The sequence below is a fragment of the Rhineura floridana genome, chromosome 2 (assembly GCF_030035675.1).
Source record: "Rhineura floridana isolate rRhiFlo1 chromosome 2, rRhiFlo1.hap2, whole genome shotgun sequence".
Taxonomy (NCBI): Eukaryota; Metazoa; Chordata; class Lepidosauria; order Squamata; family Rhineuridae; genus Rhineura; species Rhineura floridana.
Genome location: NC_084481.1, coordinates 23,619,504 through 23,643,414, shown reverse-complemented (window position 1 = coordinate 23,643,414; position 23,911 = coordinate 23,619,504). Strand labels below are relative to the sequence as shown.

The 23,911-nt window shown below is 40.6% G+C and overlaps 1 protein-coding gene across 3 annotated transcripts in view; it reads left to right on the top strand.

The window, feature by feature from the left end:
* Positions 1-23,911, top strand: part of SLC39A10 (solute carrier family 39 member 10) — a 73,282-nt gene that overhangs the window by 16,041 nt on the left and 33,330 nt on the right. For all 3 annotated transcript variants that reach the window (XM_061608181.1, XM_061608180.1, XM_061608182.1), the window contains exons 2-4: positions 13,198-14,277; positions 16,005-16,212; positions 22,201-22,370. In XM_061608181.1, coding sequence (XP_061464165.1) covers positions 13,207-14,277; positions 16,005-16,212; positions 22,201-22,370 — 1,449 coding nt within the window. In that variant the 5' untranslated portion in view covers positions 13,198-13,206. The remainder of the gene's footprint in view (positions 1-13,197; positions 14,278-16,004; positions 16,213-22,200; positions 22,371-23,911) is intronic.

The window sequence follows — 23,911 nt, the reverse complement described above, 5'->3', positions numbered from 1 at the left end:
GTTCTGTGAGGGGAAACTACAATTCCCAGGATTCTTTGGGGGGTGCTATAAATATGTGATGGGTACACAGCTACATAGCCAAAGTTAGTCTGCATTCACACCATACATTTATTCCACTGATTCCACTTTAAACAGTAATGACTTCCCCCAAAGAATCCTGGGAAATGCAGTTTATGAAGGGTACTGCATTCTAGGATGGGAACAAACAGGATTTAGACGCGGACGCTCTGTCTTAGATCACTGCATTGTTTTATATCACCTAGCAGAAAAATACAGGAATCAGGTGGGAAGCGGATTATACACAGCCTTTGTAGATCTAAAATCCGCCTTTGATTCCATCTCCAGGGAATTCCTATGGTCAAAAATGGCAAATACTACAATAGACAAAAGACTATTGCTCCTTATTTACAACTTACATCTGAACACTTCCCTTAGGGTCCGTTGTGGCCGAAACGGGGAACTGACCAATACCATCTTCACAACGAAAGGGGTTAGGCAAGGCTGTGTACTGGCTCCCCTTCTCTTTAACTTATTCCTGAATGATCTAAGATCCAACTGTCTTTCTCCAGATTTTCACTCACCCAAAATTGGTCTGCACAGATGCCCTGTCCTGCTTTATGCGGACGACGCAGCCCTTCTATCCTACTCCAAAATAGGCCTCAAACGATTGCTGAAAGTGTTTATGTCCTACTGTTTGGAAAATCACTTAGTTATCAATTATAACAAAACTAAAATTGTAGCTTTTTCCAAGAGTCGTAAACTTTCTCATTGGACAATTAAAGGGCAAGAAATTGCTCAAGTCTCCTCCTATAAATACTTAGGCATTCTCTTCCATTCTACCCTCTCCTGGGCCCCACATATTCATGGGGCGGTGTGTACTGCTCGTACCACATCCAAGAACATCTTACGTTATTTTTACATCAAAGGTGGGCACTACATCCCCGCAGCAATACAAGTCTTTCAATCCAAGATTATCCCTCAATTACTGTTTGGTGCCCCTTTATGGATCTTGGCTTACAAACCCCACATAGAGGCTGTTCTATCAATTTTTCTCAGGCAAATCTTTGGGTTGCCAAGATCTGTCCCGAATGCAGCCCTTAGATTGGAAGCATGTGTACCATCGATTGAATGCCAAGCTTGGACAATTGCCTTTAACTATTGGATTAAACTCTTCTATAACTGTCCCCCTGGGTACTTCTTCCCTTTGGGATGACCCTTATCTCTCCTCGTGGATGAAATCCTATCACGAAAAACTCCCCCGATTAGGCTTCTCCTTAGAACGGTTAACCCTATTAGATTCTAAGTCAGCCAGTCTCTCCATTCGAACCAGACTCAAAGATTTAGACCGACAAATTTCTACTACTGCAGCCCTCAAAATTTGCTCTCCCCTACATCACAAAGTGCCTTTAAATCCGTCAAAATATCCTTTATATCTTGAATACCTAACAACACCCAAATTCCGACACGCCTTCTCAAAAGCCAGATTTAATTGTCTGGACTCGGCACTTATGGATGGTAGATACCACGGTATTCCACACGATCAACGTTTTTGCCCGTGTAAAACGAATGCTCTGGAAACCCTCGCCCATGTCTTGTTTGCCTGTCCCTTTTATCAACAGGAACAATAACAATATATCACCCCACTTATAACAAAATTTCCCAATTTACCCCCTGAACGTTTGATAATTTACCTCCTGAGTGGTTCTGACAGATCTCAAACCGAGTTGGTGGCCAAATTTCTCTATGTTGCTCAATATAAGCGTCAAAACAAGTTTGACACATAATGAGAGTCTCTCATCCCTATGTTTTACTTTCATGCTTATTAATTAACCAATCTTTACTTGTTTTATATTTTTATTCATTTTACCTTTGTACAATGTTGCTCTTTGTATTTTATCCAATACCTATATGGGTCTATGACCGTAAAAAATCTGAACTGAATGGTACTGAGAAGAGACCCCTATTACCCTCAGAGAGCTACAATTCCCAGAGTTCTCTGGGAAGAGGTACCAACTGTTAAACCATTCTGATAATTGTAGCTGTGTGAGGAGTCTCCTAACAACTCTCAACACCCTTCACAAACTACACTTCCCAGCATTCTTTGGGGGGACGCTATGAGTGTTTAAAGTGGAATAATAGTGGAATAAATATATGGTGTGAATGTGACCTTAGTTTCTGTAAGACAAAGTTAAAAAGATAGGTTTTTAGGGTATGTTTGAAAATACCCAATGTAAATTTTTACATTCAGATCTTCAGACAATGAAGACTGAGATTATCCTAGATAGTTATGACAAATCAGCCCTTGTATGAGTTCATAAGACATGTCAAGAGTGTGAGCAGACATTTTAGTACTTGGGTAACTCCTCACTCGTTCATTGGTCATCATGTTCAGGATCCAGATACTTCTGATAAGTTCACACGGGAAATCTTGCTTAGGTTTAAGTATGCATAGGAGTGCAGCCTTTGGCTCATCTAAAGGGTAATTTGTGCTAGCCCAACAGGTTTTTGAACTTCTGTCTTTTAAGATATGCTTCCAAGATGTGTCACAAAAGGCTTTTGAAATTCTCTAGCCACTTTGCTATGCAGCACAAAGTCTGCATAAGGAATTAGTTCCAACAGTTCTTCGGATCCTGACCTATATCCTCTGTGGAATGGCAAATACAATTCTTTCAGAGTTGATAACTGCTGATAACCTGCTGCTATTGACATGATAAAAAAGAAGTACACCAGGAGTGCCTGATCTTGTGGTGTTGTTTTCAGTTCATGAGCTTCCCATGTACTTCTTTAACCTATAAACAAACATGACGTTAACATGGGTTCAAGCATTGCTCTTTTAACAGAGGAGTATTTCAACAGGATTGTTGGTGCTATGCTGCAGCATTAACACTCTGATTTTATGCAGATGTTTACTTCGAACAAAATCCCACTGAGTTGAGCAGGACTTACTTCCCAAGTTTACATGCACATAGGATTGCATCCCTACTCTCCCAACTCTGCTTTTACAGTAAGAAACTGACCAAGAAAGGTTTTTAAAGTGCTGCTTCCATTCATCAAGGGTAGAATCTGACTGAGACCAAGAAGGGCAGTTCTCGCATGTGATTGCACACATCATTAAATTGGTGCCTTGTCTCTAGGCTGATTTTGTGATGGTATTTTCATGGGTCTGTTTCTTACCTGATAAGAGTGATTCAAGATTGTATGTGTGTTTAGCATGCGTAGAGAGACTTTTAGAAAGTGTAATTGCTCCGGTAACCAGATATAGATACTGACAGGGTCAGAAAAAAGAGGTACTGTTTTTTTAAAAGAAGGTCAGAGCCAGTATGCTTCTGAACACCAGTTACTGGAAACCACAGAAGGGGAGAGCACTCCTGCACTCATGTCCAGCTTGTGGGGCTTCCCATTGAGGCATTTGTTTGGCCATTGTGACAGCAAGATGCTGGAATGGCCTGATCCAGTTGGCTTTTATGTTATTATCAAACACATCCCCATCTTTCTTTAAATTGTCATTTAATTGGGAATACACTTAGCCAATCTCTTCTCTATTTTGTATTAATTATTTATTTTTACGGTTCTAGCCAGACTTTTGCCCTGAATCTTTAAAAGTGGCTTGTAACAAATAGAAAAGTCAGATGATATCATGTTAGGGAACCTGTTGAAGGGTGGGGCATAAATAAGTCAAATATTTTTAAGAAGGCATCAAATTGAATTGTGTCCCAGCTCTTAATATGTTTATTTTCAAAGTAGCAGGGTCATTCATGCTTTCTGTGTATCCTTAAATTAAAAGTGTAGAAAAGTAAATTGCCTTACTATGTAATGTGCTTTGATGATGACAGCTCATTTAATCATAAATGTGTGTGCTCATTTTTATTTTTATTTTAAAGCTAACCTTCAATTTGGAAACCACTTTAAGCAATTAGAGTACTGGGCTGTTTAACTGAAGGTTTTCTTGGTCCATTTCTTATGGGGAAATTGGATTGGAGAAATCCTGTAATATGTCGTAATCAGTCGCAGATGAAATGGGCAAAGGAATATTGTGGACTTTGATATAGGGAGCAACAAAATAGTAGTAATAATAATACAGGGCATAGGAAAGATTTCCCAAATGATGGTGGTGGTCGTGGTGGGAATTTACACCCGTAAGATGCATAGGGAGAGCTCCCTGGTTTCCTTGCTGACTGTGGCGGAAAGCTAGAAATTATGGAATCTGTTCTTCTGAAGCAGAGCTACCTATGAAGAGAAGTGGCTCTGATGACTTGGATTCCTAAAGTGTGCCGATAACAACAGCGGTAGAGATTGGAGTCGCTCACATGTGAATGGTGCTAAAACAGCCATTTAATTTGGGTAAAATAGGTTTGTAGAGTCCCGTAAAATAAGATAGCTCTGATTATACACTAACAGTACGTCTGACATGGAGGATATAATTTAGTTACAGCTCGATCCTCTGTACTCCCATGATACCATATATACTCCGCATAAGACCAAAGGCCCATCTAGCCCAGCACCTTGTCTCCAGTAGTGGCCAGCAAGATACTCTTGTGACACAAGCAGTGCCTAGCTATGGTGATTCTTTTGATGTCTCCAGTATCAGGTACTCTGAGGTACAGAGTCTCTGAACTAGCAGGCAAGGTTCCACTGCTAGTTGTTTTGTTTAGTAGCCATTCATAGATCTTTCTTCCATAACAGGGCTATTGCACTCATGTCATGCTTATGAGCTTCCCTTGGGCATCTTGGTTAGCAGAAGTGATAACAGAATGCTAGTGAATGGGCTTTAGCTCTGATTCAGCAGGGTTGTTCTTATGTTCTTAACTTCTGTATTCCTTTAAAAGCTATTTAAACTACTGTCCACCACCCCATCTTGTGCAAGTGAATTCCACAAGTTATATATTGAGTAAAGTATTTCCTTTTGTCTGTCTGAACCCTACCACCAGTAAACTTCATTGCTTGGCCTTGCATTAACACGTTTGGCCTGGCTCGGATGTAACATATCTTGGGTTATTAAGCTAATGTATGCACATTGTGCCCACACATGCCATCCTTTTTTAGTACATTGCAGTGGAAGATTTTTGGGTTAATATAGTTTCTTGTTACATCTCAGCTGGGAAACTGGTTAACAGGATCAAAACAATTCAGGATCTCAAACCAAGTTCATACCATGGCTTCAGATCGTGGTTTGTTTCTATCTTAGTAACTGTTGTTTTCCAGTTCGGATGTAATAATGCCTATATTTGTTAAAAAGGAAACTGATGGCCTTGAATATTACTTCAACCGATTCCACATATGCATATACATTAAAAACATTACATTGTATATATCCTTAACATGATAGTATCCCAAGAAACGTCCTGCTCCAAGCTAGCACTATCAACATTTCTTCTCCATTAAGGACAGATCTGTGAACAGGATTGTAGATTTTTGTTGGGTCTGGTTTGCATTCATGAGAGTCAGTTTAAGGATAATTATTCCATAAATGCCCAATGTTGGGTTAGAACTGGTTGTTTAGAATGTTCATCTATATTACGCACAATTGGCAAGCTTCCATTACTGTCCCTGTGAACCTGAAGTATTCCCATAATTCCTTTTTATTATCTGAGAAAAGACTACCTAGCAGACAGTGCTTATTGTAACTTGCAACCTGAAATAATGTTAATCAATGATGCATCCTTGATCTGATGCTAAAATACACGGGACACTAAGAGAAAGCAGTTGTTGGGTGATAGCCAGTGTTGAGTGAACAGAATATTTTGGTCCTCTGGTGAAAACCTCAGTATCCTCCAAATATATATATATGGAGTTGTGGGGGACCTTCCAAGAATTATGGGCTGAGTTGTATGGGGCTGCAGTAGGAGTCTTCCAAAACTGGGTGGAGAATTCTTGAGGGCTAATGAAGCATGTGGACAGTGACCTCACTAGTTGCCCTCTGCATGACTGCATGATGACTTGCCACTTTATAGGGGTGAAACTATGCATACTGCTCCATGTTTCTTTTTAGGGATGGCTTTAAAAAAAAAAAAAAGAATGGTGTCCCCAATGCTGCAGTTTGAAGAATGGGAGGGCACCTTTTCCCCTTTGAGCCATTCTCCCCACTCAAAACTATTCACCACCTAGGTCATTTTATTTCCTTTGGGGAAAAGTAAGGCTACCCACAGGTTTTCTGCTGTGGGATAAAAGCAGCTGGGCTGGGGAAGAGGTTGTCAGAGGGATAACATCTTTGTCAAATGCACTCCCTTACATGTTTATTGCATGGTCGTTTATTTGTTTTGCCATAGAGAAGTCTGTAGCAGAAGGTCAAACTAGCTTAAGGCTTTGGTGTTGTGTATGTGATCAAGTCCCATCACTTCCTGTGAGCATTGATGCTGCATGCTAGAAAATGCAGAAGGCGGGCTTAATGTTCTTAGAGCAAGGCCTGATCATTACTAACATGTAAAAGTTTGAACAAAAAGCTATAGGTTGGTGTTGCACATAGTGTGTATATCAAGAAAAAGAAAATGATTCCAGATACATCTGTGCGTATCCACCAGAGCAGGAGTGAAGAATCTTTTTCAGTCTGAGGGCCACATTCTCTAATGGACAACCTTCAGACTGGAGCAATTACTGCTTCTAGTGGAAATTATGCTTGTTCCTAGATTAGCATCCATATGTGTCCTCAAGAACATAAAACTTTGGTCTTTTCCTTTTGAAGTCTAACATACTTCTTTACTTGATATAAATTTTTTGTAAACCCATTAAAATTAATAGACCCAAGTTAGTCAGGTTCATTAATTTCAGTGGGTCTCCTCTGAGTAGGCTTAGCTTTTGGATACAACTCATTTTGTTTGATCTAATCCCAGACGACTGCACATAGGATTGCAGCCAGTTTATCTGCCATGCATCTGTGTCAGTTTCCTACTGTGCTGTCAGTTTTATGGTATTGCCTTAGTAAATGTACAGTAAGTAGGGCCCCGCTTTCTGGTGTTCTGCTTTCCTCTGATGCGGCGGCTTTCAATTGGGAAATTCCCCGTTTTAAAGCCAGTTTTGCGGCATTTTTGCGCGATGTGACCCATTAAAGTCAATGGGTTCCATTTTATGGCGATTTCCGCTTTGTGGCGGGAGCCTGGTCCCTAACCCGCCGTATAAGCGGGGCCCTACTGTAGCTGAGAACTTTCAGGTGATGGTTCTTCTTACAAAGCGCACTCTTCATTTTGCAGGCTTTCAGCGTTGCATGAATGTTTCCTAAATTCACATCGTGTTTGCTGACACATGCAGAATTAGAAATTCAGGAGAGTCTCTGCTTTCTGTGGGTTTTAATCTGCAGATCAAATTTATATGTTATTCTTCATTATTGTCAAAGTCCCAGCCTTTACTATAAGCTCATCTATTATCAACATTTCTGTCTAGGTATTTTCCTTCCCCTAGCCTCTGCTCAGTACAATTCCACCTACTATATATTGACCCCTTTATCTTGCTTCTGCCGTTTTGCCTTGCTGTCGCAAGTGCCTTAAAAGTTCCAGACTGCATAACTTAAAAAACCTTAAACAACCCGTGAGGGGAATATACAAAGCAAGCTTGCATTATAAAGTGATGCATATAAGACAGGAGTTTATATTTGATTGGGCAGGGGAATCAGGCTGTTACTTCTGTAAGACGTGCTACTTCTCTGGATTGGTGCATTCGTTTCTTGTCCACTCACTCAGCTATGGATAAATCATGACTGTGTGAAGAGTTGGAAATTTTGTTTTAATCAGACTGCAGGCAAATTTCCATGCTTGTATCTTGCTCCTGTGTGTGTTTAGAATATAACATAACTTAAATTTCTGGCAACAGAGAACTGAAACAGCTATTGGTGCTTTTTTTGGCAATGGTATTGTCTGGTACTGGAGATCTCAGTAATGAAATAGTATGAGTGAGAAGTAAATTGATGCATCAAGTGGTAACTGAGACTTACTTAACTAATTTGATGCCCCCCCAAGAAAAGGTACAGTGTAAAATCAGAGATGCATGACTACATTTCTGCTGTGATAGTCACATGAAAACAATCATAAGCTAGTAGAAAGGATTAGGATCATACCTGAGTCAAGGGTTAGATCTCAGCCAGGAAATTCTTGCTAATTCTTAAAGCATACAGATGGAGCACTTTGTGTTTTTGGGCTTCACTGGAGAACTTAGCAATGTATGGATAGCAGCTCTGCTTGTAGCAGATAAGCCTTTGGCACTGATTAAATGGCTTTACTAAATCTTCTCTTCAGACTACTCAGAAATTTAGTGGACGTCTGTCTGCAAAGCTCATTACATTTTGCTTGCTTACCATATTTATTGCTTACCATATTTATTGCCTTAGCTTATGCATCTTGGCCATGCTATAGCCCAAGAGTGGAGAACAGGATTAGGCCAGCTGGGCAGATAGCTCCACCCCTCTGACCCCATGGGGCACTTTGATGGATAAGCAGGGTTGCCTACCTGGGGTCACCATGATGTCAGGTCAACTTCAAAGGAAAGAACTCACAGTGCACTCCTGAGTCTTTCCGTTCTGCAAAGCAAGATCCCTGCTGAATGTGGCTTGCAGTCAACACGCCAATCAGCTGGCAGGTTGGTGCTGACTGCAAACCCCTCTTTCAGCAAGGGTTGGCTGCACTATATTTGGTGGCAAATTTAAAAGGTGCCAAATGCAACCCTTGCTTGCCAAGAAATGATCTGCTGTACGCTTCAGGTCTCTTGATTCTTCCTTTGCAGTCGTGTCTTTAGCTGCCCCACACCTGCCATCATGTATGACATCAAGTGTGGGCCACATGGGTTAGGCTTGAGGAAAATGGCCGCACAGGGCAAATTAGAACCCCTCCTGGGCCTTATTTGGCCCTTGAGCCGGAGGTTCCCCATGCCAGCTGTAGGCTGCAGTGAGTGCATCTTTGTCTTTTCTGTTTTTAACCATTGACTCAATATCCTCACCTGTGTCCCTTTTTGATGACTGCTTTGCAGTGAGAGAGTCTCAGCGGAGCTATAGACAGGGAAGACAGTGATGGCACGAGAAAGAATACATGTTCCCTTCCTTTGCCTTGACCTTCCTTTATCCCTGCTTTGCTGAGAGAAACGTATTGCAAAAGGAAGACTACTACTACTACTACTACTACTACTACTACTACTACTACTACTACTACTACTACTACTACTACTACTTTATTATTTCCATTTATAAACCGCTTACTATTTAAAAGATCTCAAAGTGGTTTACAATAGAATACACAAGGTACACATATCGAATTAATTTACAAAGCAAAATACATAAAAAATATCCATAAACATATCCATAAACACAGTATAAAAGTCAGAATTCACCAGGGGAAGCCCGTAAGCTGCCCTCCCTGCTCTATAAAAGTTTTGCCCTCCTGTTATTTGATCCTGTCCTCTGTGATGAGGCAGACCAAAGTGATGCTGGTAGTATGAAACTCATGCCATATTTACAAATAGCCCATTTACCTCATTCATAGACATTGTGGGGTGGGGAGCTTAAACAGTTACCTAGTTCAATCCTTACAAGGAAAGATTTCTTGTACAGTACAACAGAGCTGTTCTTGTTAGTTCCAAGCCCAGTGGGTTGATTTTAATCAAGGCTATTTAAATGTGATTTAAAATCATTTAGAAAAAAAGCCACATCAAGATTATTTAATATTAATCTAATTATTTAAGACATATTAAGTATTTACTTCTTTTTTAAAATGTTAATTTGGCAGGGGAATCCAATTCTTTGAAAAAAAACCTTCAATTTTTATCTACCTGGTTCCAGGCTTCCTTAAAAACATGAAAGAAATGGTACAAATAGGCTTGGAAAGTTGTCTGTAATCTCTTGGGTCTTGCCCCACCTGCCAGTGAGAGAGTTAAATCGTGTGCCAATTTATCCTTTGGCTTTGGGATGAGTCTAGCTTAGATGTGGCGTCTAAATAGGATCTTCCTGTGGCTACATAACAGGAGGTGAACTCTTTTTGTTGGAATGGAGCCAGTGAGTTAAGTGTAACATCTGCTGGCCATTCTGATTTGGTCTGTTGCGTATATACCTGGTATAGCTTTATTATAATGGCAACAAGTTGGACTTATTTATCATACTTGTATCTGGCCCTTCTTTCTAGAAGCTCAGAGCACCGCTAATGACATAATTCCCTTGTGCCCTCATTACAAACCTGTGTGGGTGGATTACGCCAGCCTTGTTAGCTTCCCCCCCCCCATTTTTTTCTAAATTATTAGAAACTTTAAAAATTGCTTGCTCACTCTTATGTGTAAAAAGATGCTGGTAAAAACACTTGCAGGCTAGAAGTGCAGTGGGGTGGCAGAGTAAATCACCGGCTTAGTGTTCCTCTGTACTGGCCACAGGAGGAAATGCAGTCTTTTCCTCTGTGGCCAGTTCAGAAGCTGAGCGGGCTGGTGAAGAAGCAGAGTGCTCTCTCCCTCTTACTCATGTGGGGGATGGGACATTTCCATGCACTTGCCTTCATGGAATTCCTGGTCACCAAGTAGTTTAGAGTGAATGGATTCCTAGCTTAAGGGATGCCTAAGGAAAAAAAATAGCTTGTGTTCTTTTCACCAGTTTTTTAGTCACTTCTGGAGAAGTTTATGGGAGACCTGGAGATTGTGCCCTGATCCAAAGTTTTGTATGATCTCCAGTTCATGTGCATGTAGCTTTTGTGCACATAGATTGACTTTATGACTGTCTTCCTTTCTTAGAGGAATGTGTGTGCAGCTGTGCCGTAGTGAACGGGGCATTATTTGATGGGCACTAGGAGCAGAGTTGATTTAAACCACTTACATTTTAATGATTTAAATCAGTTTAAATGACTAGTGAGGAAAATTCTATTAATCGTCTTTTTTTAGTAAAGTATTTTATTGTTTATTATAATTTTAATGCATAATCAGAGATGTAGGTTTCATTAGAAAGTAGGTATATGCTAAGCAATTATTCTGAATTGTTTTCAGATTAATTTTCATCAAAAAATGAGATGACAATTTGGTCATTTTAGTACTAAAATGAAGTCATTCAGGAGATGAACTAGCTCCAGCTGTTCAATTAATCATGATGTTTTTCATGATATCCTGCCCTGGGCTCCGAATAGGAGGATGGGCAGGATGTAAATTTAAAAATAACAACAATAATAACAGTAATGTTTGTCATGATGTGCCAGAATCACCACTACCAGACAGGCCTTTAAATTGTACTAATAATATTGTTTTTTCTTCTGTTTAGTTTTCTTCTTTAGCAAACAGCAACATAAACAAAACATGCACATGGAGTTTTTGAATGGTTAACTATGTCCGTTTTTAGATAAACGTAAAGTTAATAAAAAATTAAATTTAGGTAATTTCAATCAAGTCAACATGAGGAAAATATTGGGTAGTATAGTTAACTCAGTCTTCCACTTTGTATTGTGTGTACATTGTCTAGAAGAAGTAATACAAGCTTTCCTGCTTTTTCAGTTCCCAATTTATTTATCAATTTAGAATGAATTAGTCCAAAAGAAGAAGAAAAATCTTTCTACACCTGCAGAAGAGGCTACTGCTGTTAAGAGCTGGAATACCACTTCAATGGTCTCCTCCTTGCGTAGCCATGAAGCTCACTGGGTGACCTTGGGCCAGTCACTGTATCACTTGGGAAACTTTATAGCTAATTGTACTTCACAAAATGGTTGTTTGGAGCTCCTTAGCAGGACAGTTGAATATAAATCAGTAGCTGGATGCCATTCTTGTTGGCATCCTCATCTGTTTCTTATGTCTGCCTGGAGTTTCCTTGTGGCTTAATGCCTGGGGTCATCCAAAAGTTCCTATTTTTTAAATCCATTTTTCCATGTGGAATTTTTTTGTCTAGTTATGTCTAAGACAACAAAGGAGACATAACTGGGGAAAAAATCACTTGTTCCTGGGGTCTTCAAAATGGCTTGATTTAAGACTTTATACAAAAGTGAACAGTGACCTTTCTGTATATGATGCTCTTTTCTTCACTTGAACAAATTCCAGCTTTTACATGTTGACAGCATGGAACCTCAGTGAGGTTAGTGGAACATCATTCTGAGCTTTTAAAAATGGAGAAGGTAAATTGTTGATGTGTATTTCATCATTTTGAGAGCCCCTGAAAACATCTATTCAGAATTCTGTTTGGGAGTGCCTACTTTCTGTAGTAAGTACATATACTGATGCAGATTATGCGTGTGAGAGAGAGGGAGAGAAAAATATAATCTGAAAGGATCTTAGTTTTGAAGTGCTGAAATAATAATGCCTCTTCAGGGCTTGGAATTGCAGTTTTCTAATGAATGGACATTTAGTAGAAAAAGTATGACTCACTCTCACACTTGCTTTCAACTGTACTGGAAACTGCTTTGATCCTTAGACCTTTTAATTAAACAAAGAGGGAGTGGTGTTTTTCTCCTACTGTAATGAGGGTTTCTATTTGAACTTCCGGTGTAAGTGACATCAAAGAAATAGGTGGTTAGCCAGTGTGCTACATAGAGACTTCAAATGCTGATTGTGTTTCCATAGTTAAAGAGGCTGGATGGCTGAGAGATTTAACGTTCATTTTCAATTCACACGTTTTCTGTATCTGCTTCTTTAAATGTGGCCAAAAATTTCTATACAAATATCTGTATTAGTATGTTGTACCAAAGAAACTATTAAGAGTCCATTGGCTCCTTAAATCCTAAAAAATGCAGAAGAAATGAAGAAGAAATAAAATTTTTAAAGTGAAAGAAAAATACAATAACAATAAGCACTGTCAACTCACACTGAAAATACAATAGCTATCAGTACTTCCATCCAAAATTAATCATATAAATCAATATAAGTCCTCCAAAGTCCAAATAGATATCTACACAAGATTAGTGTTTATAAAAAATATGTTCAAATGTAGCAAGGGTTGTAAGATAAAAAAATAAATATGAGATACCAGCTTTTATGGGCTAGATCCTAGATGCATTTGACAAAATAAATCTTAGCCCACAAAAGCTTATACTTCAATATATTTGGGAAAGTCTAACCCCCCCCTTTTTAAAAAAATGACAATTGCAAGTCTGTCTTGAGAGTTGACCTTTTTAATGTGTATATGTGGTGGTTTAGAAGATAAATTTGGTTTGATTTTTATGGATTATATTGTAGCAGTCATGCAGTTCTGAAGTAATTTACTGTCAGAAGTATTTCAGGGCTATCCTAAGGGAACTTAATAGTCAGGCGTTTTCTTTCCTTTTCTTGCAGAAAACAGAAATGAAGGTACATATGCACACACAATTTTGCCTCATTTGTTTGCTAACATTTGTGTTTCATCAATGTCACCATTGTCATGAAGATGGACACCACAGTGCTGAAAAGGGCTGTAGTCACAACCACAATGACTATCAGATCACGCAGATGCCGCATCTCCAGAACAGCAGGACAGAACCTGAAGCAAGTAAGAAAGCTGAAGCTGTACAGAAATACTACATTGAAAAACTCTTTGAACGGTACGGTGAAAATGGAAAACTCTCATTTTTTGGTCTGGAGAAATTGCTGACAAGCCTTGGCCTTGAAGAAGTAAAAGTAGTGGAAATAAATCATGAGGACATTGGCCATGATCATGTTTCTCACTTAGATGCAATAGAAATGCAAGAAGGAAAGCATTCCCATCCCCACAACCATCCTCATTCCCACAGCCACTCAGGTTCAGAAAACCAGACTGTGAATGAAGGGTCTACAAAAAGAAGCCAGAAGTGTGACCAGGAAAAAGAAATAACAGAGACATCTTTAAAATCTGATGGCAAACATGCTCATGAACATAATAACCACGGGCACCACCAGCCGCATCACCACCGTCACCCGCACCGCCACCTTGACCAAAACGGTACTCACCATTCCCAGAATGATTCTGTTAGTGCCAGTGACCATGGGGAGCCAAGTCATGAGCCTTCAACAGAAACCAACACGACTCAAGAGCAGCCTGAAAGGAAGCCACACAAACACAACAAGAAGAGGCGGAAAGACAAAAAAAAGAGCAGCGAGGGTTCTATTGAGACGGCACAAGGTTTTCCTCCCAATCATGAATCCAATGAGCAGTATGAACAGAATCATGTTCGCAAACATGGCCACATGCACATCACATCGCCTTTGCATGTGCAGTTTCACGAACACGATAATGACCATTCAACTACTCATGGACATCAGGATCCAAATCCTGCTAGTGGAGATGGGCATCGCCATGCCAGCAAGCGTGAAATGCCTCACACACAGATGAGGAAGCGTGCCATTCGTTCGGCACATAGTCACAAGCGCCATAATGAAGATGAGCATCGTCATGAAGAGGTCAGTGTTAAGCCTGATAAAACCTAATACGCCTTCAAAACTGTAAGATCATATAGGCATAAGAAGTAGTGTGTATATGACTAAAATCTGGAATGTGGGGGAAAGAAACCTCTTTTCCTCAAACAAGTTTTTAAAAAATGCTATCTTGATTAACCATGGTGGATAAGAATTACTGGCTTCCCATTGGCGTCTGTTTGGCCACTCAGTATAAGTAGAGGACAGTGGAGTAGATGGACCTTTGATCTGATCCTGTAGGGCTCTTGTGCTTTTTGCTACTGGGAAACCAAACAGGAGAGCTTTTCAAAAGCTAGTTGCTAAAGTAATTGTTATCTTCTTTCTTTATAGGCCACAAATAACTAGGTTGGGGGTCATTAACCTTTTTGGCCCTTTGGCAAACCAGAGAAACTCTTCTGGACGGACGGACGGACACACACACATTTATTGATTGCAATAAAATGCTTCTTTCAAGTCTAATTTCAGCAGGGGAAGGGAACTCTTAAGCACCAGGGAAGGGTCTCTGTGGGCAACTGTGCGCCTGCGGGCATCATGTTTGCAACCCAGGAACTATATTGGGGGTAGGCAAACAGGTAAAAATGGCTATAAAGTTTTGTAGAATTGTTGCATGGCTCCTCTGAACCCTTCTAATATAGTATGTAATCTGTCCCCTATAAAATAGTTTGATTCATACATAGCATAGATGTCTCTGGTTATTTCTCTTCTGAGCACCTTACTTCATTTGAGAATGCTAATCAGAGGCTTCTCTTTTTGTGTAACTACTCTGAGGGCATTCCTCAGCCCCTTTACAGGGGTAACTGGAAAGTTAAAATACCTGTGGCTGTAAAATCTCAATTTGTTGAAACTTTTCTCCACAATCAGATAATGTTTGTTCCTGTGTCTGTTCCGGCCCAAACAGTTCAGTTCTTCAGTTGACCCAAACTATATTTCTGTTCCTCAGGAAGGATTTCAAGAAATGATATGCCCACATCATTTCTGAATTTAGTCAGGTTTATCTTTAAGATTCTCAGATTGATTGATGAAAAATCAGGCACTTTTTTTTAATGTACTGCCCTCAAGTCAATTCCGACTTATGGCGACCCTCTGAATAGAGGGTTTTCATGAGACTGAGAGGCAGTGACTGGCCCAAGGTCACCCAGTGAGCTTCATGGCTATGTGGAGATTCGAACCCTGGTCTCCCAGGTCGTAGTCCAACACCTTAACCACAATAATATATGTTCATTTAATTAATTAAAATATTTCCCCCTCTCATTGGTTCCCATATCCCTCCCAATAAGAGGGTCGCTCCTGTCAGGCTATCTAAAAGACATGACAGAAAAGGAAAAGTGATTGGGAGGAAGGAGGAAAAAAGCAAACTCGTGCACTAGATCTTAGTTGCAGACTCAGCTAGAATGGAAAGAGTTCAAAGAGAGCAGGAGGCAAACATTGTTGGTTTGTCAGCTGAGCCGATGGAGAGGCCCCCAAACTCATCTCTCCCTCTGTTTTGATCTTGTTCTCTTACAGTTCTTCAATAAACTGTGTGTATTTCTGGGAATGATTATTTCCTACTCCTACCATTGTGGATAGATTTTTACCCATTTTCTTCTTTAAAACATTTTTTTTATATTATGTCATCTTTAACGTTTAAACTCTTCATGTTTTAACGCTTCATGAGCATGCAGATGGAACTATTGCAACCTGTTTTAATTGTCTTCTTCCTAACTTGTTTGCAGTGTTTAAATGTCACACAGCTGCTAAGGCACTATGGTCTCCACACCAATTCTCAGATTTCTCACAGCTTGTTTACATGCCTGTGTCCTGCATTGCTGTATCAGATTGACAAGAGACTTTGTATTGAACATTATGAAGATTTGTTGATTGAAGACTTGAACAAAGGGAAGAATGCATCACTTGGGAACATGGAGAAAACAGGTGCATCGGGTGAGGAAATACATAATAAGAGTTCTGTTGAAGAAACTAGACTGGAGAAGTAACTATCTGCTTTTATTTCAGTCCTTGTTAATGCTGCTTTATATTGCTAAGTGAAGCTGTGATGCAGATTCCTTATTTAGATAGTAGCACATTTTATTATAGCTCTGTTTCTCTGTTGTTATGACAAACTCCTAAGGTCAGTCAAGCCAGTTAAAGTAATAGAAACCACCTGTGGCGCATGAACCCCATAGAGTCATTGTGTCTCCCAATCTTGGGTTTATGCTAAACCTCCCTTTCCTGCATCCATTGAACTTCACTGCCTTGGATAGAGGAAAGACATTTACTGCTTCTGTGAGACGGGCAGCATCCTAGCTTTGTAGCTTATTTGAGACCGATGCTGCTTGTAGCCTGAAGATTCTTTAGATTTTTGATGCTTCATGACAACAGATGCCAGCCCGAGTCCTGTGTATTCCAGGACTTCCCATTTTTGTTGTGGTGTGAATATGTTCATACATAAGCACTCGGAGCGTTTCCTGTTGTAGGCGACCTGCCCATGCTCGTGGAGCCCTCTGGAACTGAGCAACTTCAGCCATCAGGTTTTATCAGTCAAAGCTGTTTTATACAATCCTTCATCTGAGGACCATTGCACATAACACTATTCTATTTTGAAAGGATCCCTGAGACAGCTGCTTCCAAATGGCCAACCATTCATGAACCTTGGCTTTGCCGTCCAGATTGTAGGATTTCTTCCACACCACCACAAGCCAATTTTGTGCAGATATAATCCTGTGCTGCATTACCTCCCACGCATGAATTGCTTCCTATGGTAGAGGCAGCCCCCATGCTTAAGACACACTTTCTACATCATAACAATTTTGTTAGTATCACCTCTTAGTCCTGGCAATGTCGTGCCGATGTTCTTGTACAGGCTGAAGAATTTGAGATGACAAATTATGCTCCCCCCCCCCCAAATGAAACTTAAGTTTGCTAACAACCTTTCGGAAGTATGGGTTATTTATTTCATGTGGTCTTTAGACATAGTTCCAGCTGTTTATGGTGACCTCTTCACGATGATGATAATATTCTGCTCTAGTGTACCTATACCTATAGTGGGTGCTGATTCCATAGGAAAGACCCATGCAGTTGCCTCTACCCAGCTGGTTGCATCATTCAGATACAACTCTAAGCGACATAGTATCCACTTGGGGAAAAGCAAATCCCATATACCATAGCTGTGTCTAGATATTGAACACATGGTGTTTAAATGGGAGGAGGGTAGTGGGTGCAACTCACACCCCAATGTCCCCATGTGTATTGCCCAACCTTCTCATTTAGAGCATGGAAGGTCTGTAGGGGGATTTTACTTGTGTTCCGTTACATTCAAATAGAACCCTCTACACAATTAAGGTCCCTGATTGTGTGAAGGCTTCTACTGAGGTTGAAGTGAACACAAGTAAAAGCCCCCTGCAGATCTTACCCTGCTCAACGCAGGAAAGTTGAGGGCTGAGCTAGTGGGGCCAATAGATGCACAGGTACATTGGGTGTGAGGCTTGCATGCATGCTCCTGTCCCCCATCTCCAAATCTAAACATGGCATGTACAGGCAACACTACTAAAATCTTAAGCCTAGGCCACCTAAAATTACCCAGAATTGGCAGGTTTTGTTTTCTTGCTAGCATTTAGTATAGGTTTAGAATCAGGAAGTTTAATTAAATTTAGAGAGCTAAGGGATGAGGGAGAAAATGAAGAGGAAGCATAAAAAGAAACACAATGGTTTATTCTCTCAAGGTTGCAATCTTTATCCCATGTACCTTACTTCTGAGTAGAGATGGCTAGGATTGTGCTGTAAATAACCTAAACAGTCTTTAAAACGTACTTGTAAAAGCAAGGATCACTCATGATGTTCGGTAGGTGACAAATGTTCATAACGGAACAACCTTCCCCTCCTTTTATTGACCCTGTGGAATTGGTGGTGGTGGTGGTGGGTTGACAGGGAAGGTGGTTCCCTATAGTCAGGTATGGCTACATGGACTGGGTACACCTCTAACAGGTACAGCTTGGACTTCACATGCCCACCACTTATGCACACAGCAAGGTAGGCAGTTCGCACTTTTCAACAACTTAGGGAGGTGAAAGTAAAAGGTGTGAACTGGGAGAGATTGTTTGCTATAGCCCATCAGGAGGGAAATGCAGCCGGGTAAGAAGAAAGGCATTTTATTCTGGCGTAGTGGTTAGAGTGTTGGACTACGACCTGGGAGACCAGGGTTCGAATCCCCACGTAGCCATGAAGTGCACTGGGTGACCTTGGGCCAGTCACTGCCTCTCAGCCTCAGAGGGAGGGAAAGGTGAAATCACCTCTGAATGCCACTTACCATGAAAACCCTGTTCATAGGGTCGCCATAAGTCGGGATTGACTTGAAGGCAGTCCATTTCCATTTTTTTTATTTACACCATCATACATGGTGAAACTGCCAGCTGCATTCTGTTTTTAAAGCTGGTGCAATCACCGCAATCTTAGAAACACTTGGAGGGAATTACCCTTATTTTGAAAATAATGATATTGCTAATGGTGAATATTGATCTGTTGTTTTGCAGGCGTTTCTTTGCATAGTCAGAAATAAAGCACACATTAAGTGTGTTCTGATATATGTTAATAATTGTCAGAAAGAGTGCCCTGGTGCTAATTATTTTTAATGACTGTGGCATCATTAAGAAAGGTTAACTTGTTGTGTATAAATCTCCTGTAGTGACACAGCTACTATCTCATTAACTTTGTTCAAAGAGTCAGTAAACCAAATATTCTATATGCTGAATATGATAGCAAATTGTTTGTTTCTCAGAATAGTCTTGTTTTAGTCAGAGTTGACCGTAGTTTAATTGCCAGGAGATTTTATGAAAAAGCCGCTAAGCATTTCCTGCCAATTAAAATGATGAAAATGTGTGTTTTTAAAAAAGAAAAACCTCACGCACCGAAAAAGACCCTGTCATCGTGCATATGCCTTTGAACCTAGTTAATTAGAAAGTTTCCACAGATCTGTGGTTCTTTTTGAAAGAAGGATTTTATGACTAGATAATGAGAGAGGGAACTGATGAATAAGTAATCTTGAAGACCTTCAATGTTTTAAGTGACCTGATTTTGCAAAATTAGTGAAATTTGTGGCAGATATTTTGGAGCATTTCAGGCTAGCTGTCCGCGCCCCCCCTTTTTGAGCCCAAGTAAAAATTCCTCCAGTTTATTGCAGTGCTGAGATGATGTCTGGAAGCAAGCTGCTTTGCCATTTGTGAAGCACAATCTTGTATTTACAAAATAATCTATAATATAAAAGTAATCATTAGGTTTTTTCCCTTTTTTTAAAAAAAATCCTAATTAATGACATAATTGCTGAGGCTGTGGTAATTGTCATCTATCTTTATGAATAGATACTCCAGCAAGATATCAATTATCTGAATGTGGAAGTGTAGCCGAGTCATCAAGATGGTTTGTAGCTGTGAAAGCTCCAGCATCCCTTTCCTGTTTTCACCTGGCTTTGTGTCACGTGATGATTTTTCTCTTAATGCCAACTTCCTCCTTGGCCCCTCTTCTCCCCCATCTGTCTTTCACTTGGTCCTCTTTCTTTTCTGTCTCCCCCACCACCACCCCATTCCCTCAGATTCCTGCCTTCTTCAGTCCCTTCATGCTTCTCCTGCTTTTGCTTCTCCCCCTTTTTCTCAGGCCCTCATTGGATCCAGTTTTCCCCTTCTGTTGAGCACTTTGCTCTTGAGTGCCCTCTTTCCTAGGCTATGTGCTTTGCCCAATGTGTTTCCTGTCAACTTTCTGGGTATAAGAGGCTTCTATTCAAAGGTGTTTTAAGAAAGATGTATTTAAATTCCACTCTTACTGTCAGCCTTATTGAACTTTCAATGGGCCTTATTGAAATATCAACAGCCCCCTTAACAACTGCAGAACAGGCCTCAGGGGATTTAGTTAAGCTAAGATTTAGTTAAGCTATTCATTTGCCAATGTATTGGGCCGGAGCCTGAATAACCCAAGCCAGACTTCCTGAGGCTTTTCCTTCCATGTTTCCTAGGTGAGGCTGAGGATTCTTTCCTAGATGAAAGGCTGTTGGTGCTCCAGGCATACCCTGTTATGCCTCTTCTCTCCCCTGCCCCCCTCCACTTTTGTGATGTTACCGGAACGGTTTAGGAGGCAGTGAACAGACACAGGCCCTGGCTTACAAATGTCTAAACAGATAGTTGAGACTACTGTATTACTTTTATGACATAAGCTACAGATGGACAGTTTTCTATTATAAACTACAATCCTGCATGACAAGGAAACATGAGCGGGCTTTCTCTGTAGCGTTTCCCTGACAACACCCAATATCTTTTTGGTGTAAAAGTGCCATGTACTTAAGAGTTGAACTAGGTGCTCTGTTTGAACACAGGCCTGTGTAGAGAAGCAGCATTGCCATGTCATATGTACCTCCATTTCCCCTGTGTAATATGTAGGATTGCATATCCCATCTTGTTGGGCACTTCTGTGCCAGGGGGAGAACTTGACATGTGTGCAGGGGTGACTGGTGCCCATTGGGACTGGTAGGGCGGAACACAGGAAGCCCCAACAGGTGGAGCCAGAACCAATGACAGGCAGACCCAACAAATGCTAGTTCCATTGTCATCCTCCTCCCTGCTGAGTTCCACAAGGGGCACCACTGTGGCTAAGGAGGAGGAAGGTGACAGAAAGTGCTACCCATTAGACTGGTTGTAAGTCAGGCAGATGGGGGCAGGCTGAGGTTGGTGGGATAGTACCCCATTTTCCGTAATGGACCAGGCTCTACTGCATGAGGGATTTCACATTTGGCAGCCTCCCCATTTCTCACAGAGGGTAGAATTCCACTGTCATTACTCTGATGGAACAATTCTGTAGGAGTAATTAGAGTCTCCCACTTACAGTTTTTCTGTGCCTCCTTTCCTGTCTGCAGTGTGTGGGTTGTACAGTATCCAGAGCTGCAGCTCACGCCACTGATCTTTCCCTTCTCCTCCTCTCTCCTGTATTCCTCCAAAAATACTCTTCAGAGAGTTGAAATCTCCTGACCGTTGCAGACTGTGTCTTACAGGGCCACGGTAGGAGACGTGATCGCCCGAAAGTGTGAAGAGAAATCTTGCACTGCCTGCACAAGATTCCGGATATTTCCCTCACCCACGGTAGCCCACAATGTTTGGTAGCGTCCCCTGACTTCTGGGGAGGCTTGGTGGGGTTTTCAGGGTGCTGTAGGTGGGCGGGAAGAAAGGGAAAGACTGGCTGAGTACACCCCTGTATGTCTGGATTAAGCATAATCTTTCAACCAACTTCACAAATGCATGTCACCTTTTTTTGAAAGTTTGCAAATTGGTTCATGCTTTATGATAAGCAAGGTTATGGATTTTCAATTCTACAAGGGTTGCTTGTTCTCAAGAAAGGCTCATGCGCTGCTCTTAGAACCATGAAGTTTATTCTGAATGTGGGTGATCAGTGAAATGCCGAGAGAAGTTGCAACTGTCCGGGCAATGGATGCTACCAGATGTTGCATCAGAAGGCATTTCTATTCAAGGCAGCTTCAGTTCTGTGCCCAGAATTTTCAGTGCTTGAGATCACAGAAATCCTAAGTGGGTGGAAGTAGGCGGCGAACTTGGTGTTCTGGAATTATTCTGGAATTGACCCTAATGAAGTCGTTCAGGTTGAGTTAAATGTACACCAAATACTATAACAAGACTGATGTTTGGCCCAAGAGATTACTTCTGTGGTATGCATAGCATAATCAAAATCATGGATTAAATGATAACAACAACACTGTTGTGCAGAGGGTAAAAAATACATCATGTTGGTTTGTGTTTCAGATCTCAGTTAAATGTTTACAGTAGATACATTTCAGTTTAGAGCTGGCTTCCTTCCTTTGAGTAGTAACCAACTTCTTTTAATGTTCGGTTGATGGTTTTGAAAGCTTCCTGATTGATGTTTTTTCCCCCTCCACTTCCACAGCCTGGATTTGTGGCATCATTTCTATCACGGTCATTAGCCTGCTGTCCTTGCTAGGTGTGATCTTGATTCCTATTATTAACCAAGGGTGCTTCAAATTTCTCCTCACCTTCCTGGTTGCTCTTGCTGTAGGAACAATGAGTGGAGATGCGCTACTTCATCTGTTGCCACATGTAAGTTCTATCCCATCCCTATGCTTTGTGTCTTCCCTTTCCTTTTAAAGCTCCTTAAGCACTAGCAAAAGCATCTGCACATTAACTCTTAAAACAAAACATCTGTTCGTTAATTTGTGCTTTTGCTAACCTGTCTGCTGATGGTTGTTACGAAAAAGCTTTTGGCAGGGGATTATTTAATTTGATCATTCTTGTGTTTTGGCATATAGGGGAGGTAAAGCTTTTGAAAGATACTTTGAATGCATCACCACACATGGGTAGATGTTCAAAGCTGTACAGCACATATATAAAGATCAGTTCTTCTGTGTCTCACTCTTTGGCACATTTTATTTTTGGAATATCGGAAAGGTATTTAGACAGTTCTGTGAGATTACAGTTAATGAGTGAGATAGATGAGTTCTACAAATAGAGGGCAAGGCCCAACTAAAGCCATCACTACTGTTCTTCATCTGGAGAGAGTTAGGCACAGGCTTAATTTTTTCTAGTTGAAATCAATGGGATGTAAAAGTATCTAACACTGGCTGGATCATTTTCAGAATTTTCACAACTTCAGTTTAAGAAACAAAAATACTTTTTTTTCCTGGAAAGAAATATATTAAGGGTTGTATTCATGATTAGCCATATTCAGAGTAGACCCACTGAAATTAATGGATGTGACTAGTATGGCCATTGATTTCAATGGGTCTACACATGAGTAGAACTTAGATACAGTCCATTGTTTAAGCAACCAAGCTCTGTAATCAGACAGACTGTGAAGCATGACCCTGCCAGAGGTTTACAAACTAATAGGCTTATAATAGACTATTCTGAGACAGATCATAGATTTTTAGAAGTAGACTAGCAGGTACAATGCATCACCTCTAGGTACAAGATAAGAAAGGCAGTTGACTGGTTTTTGTGATGGTAAGGTTGCTTACGTGTACTGTACACCCCTCACCTGGTAAACGTTGATGGCAAAACTCCCATTCATTTTTGGTAGCTCTGAGTTGCTCTCTCTAATCAGAAGGCTAATATTGGTTCAGTGGTTGTTTTTGAACCTGTTTTCTAAAGTCACATACTGTTAGGCCAATCCTAAGTCTTCAGGATGTACCGGTACTTCATCTGCTCAGTATCACAAAATATATTATCCAGTACAAGTGTTTGGAATCGGGGCATAAAATCAAAGATTTTTGTGTTAAAACTCTTTGGATTAAGAATTCATCAGAGTGGTAGATTTTCTTCTTCTTTAGTTTTCTTGGTTGGCTCGTGTGTTTGTATCTATACTGCACAAATTCACAGATGCTAGTTTTATCAATTCTCAAGTGTTTGGTTTAATATACCTGTTGATTGTGATAGTTTAATAGCACCTGCGGGATCACAGGCGGTATACCACTGAATACCAGTTTCTGACAGCCAAAGAGTGGGTGATGTTGCTTCTTTCAGGTCCCTCTTGTGGTCTTTCTGAAAGCATCTGACTGGCTATCCTGGGAAACAGAATGTTGGACAAGATCAGCCTTCTCCACCATGGGGCTGCTCTCCAGATGTTGTACGACTACAATTTC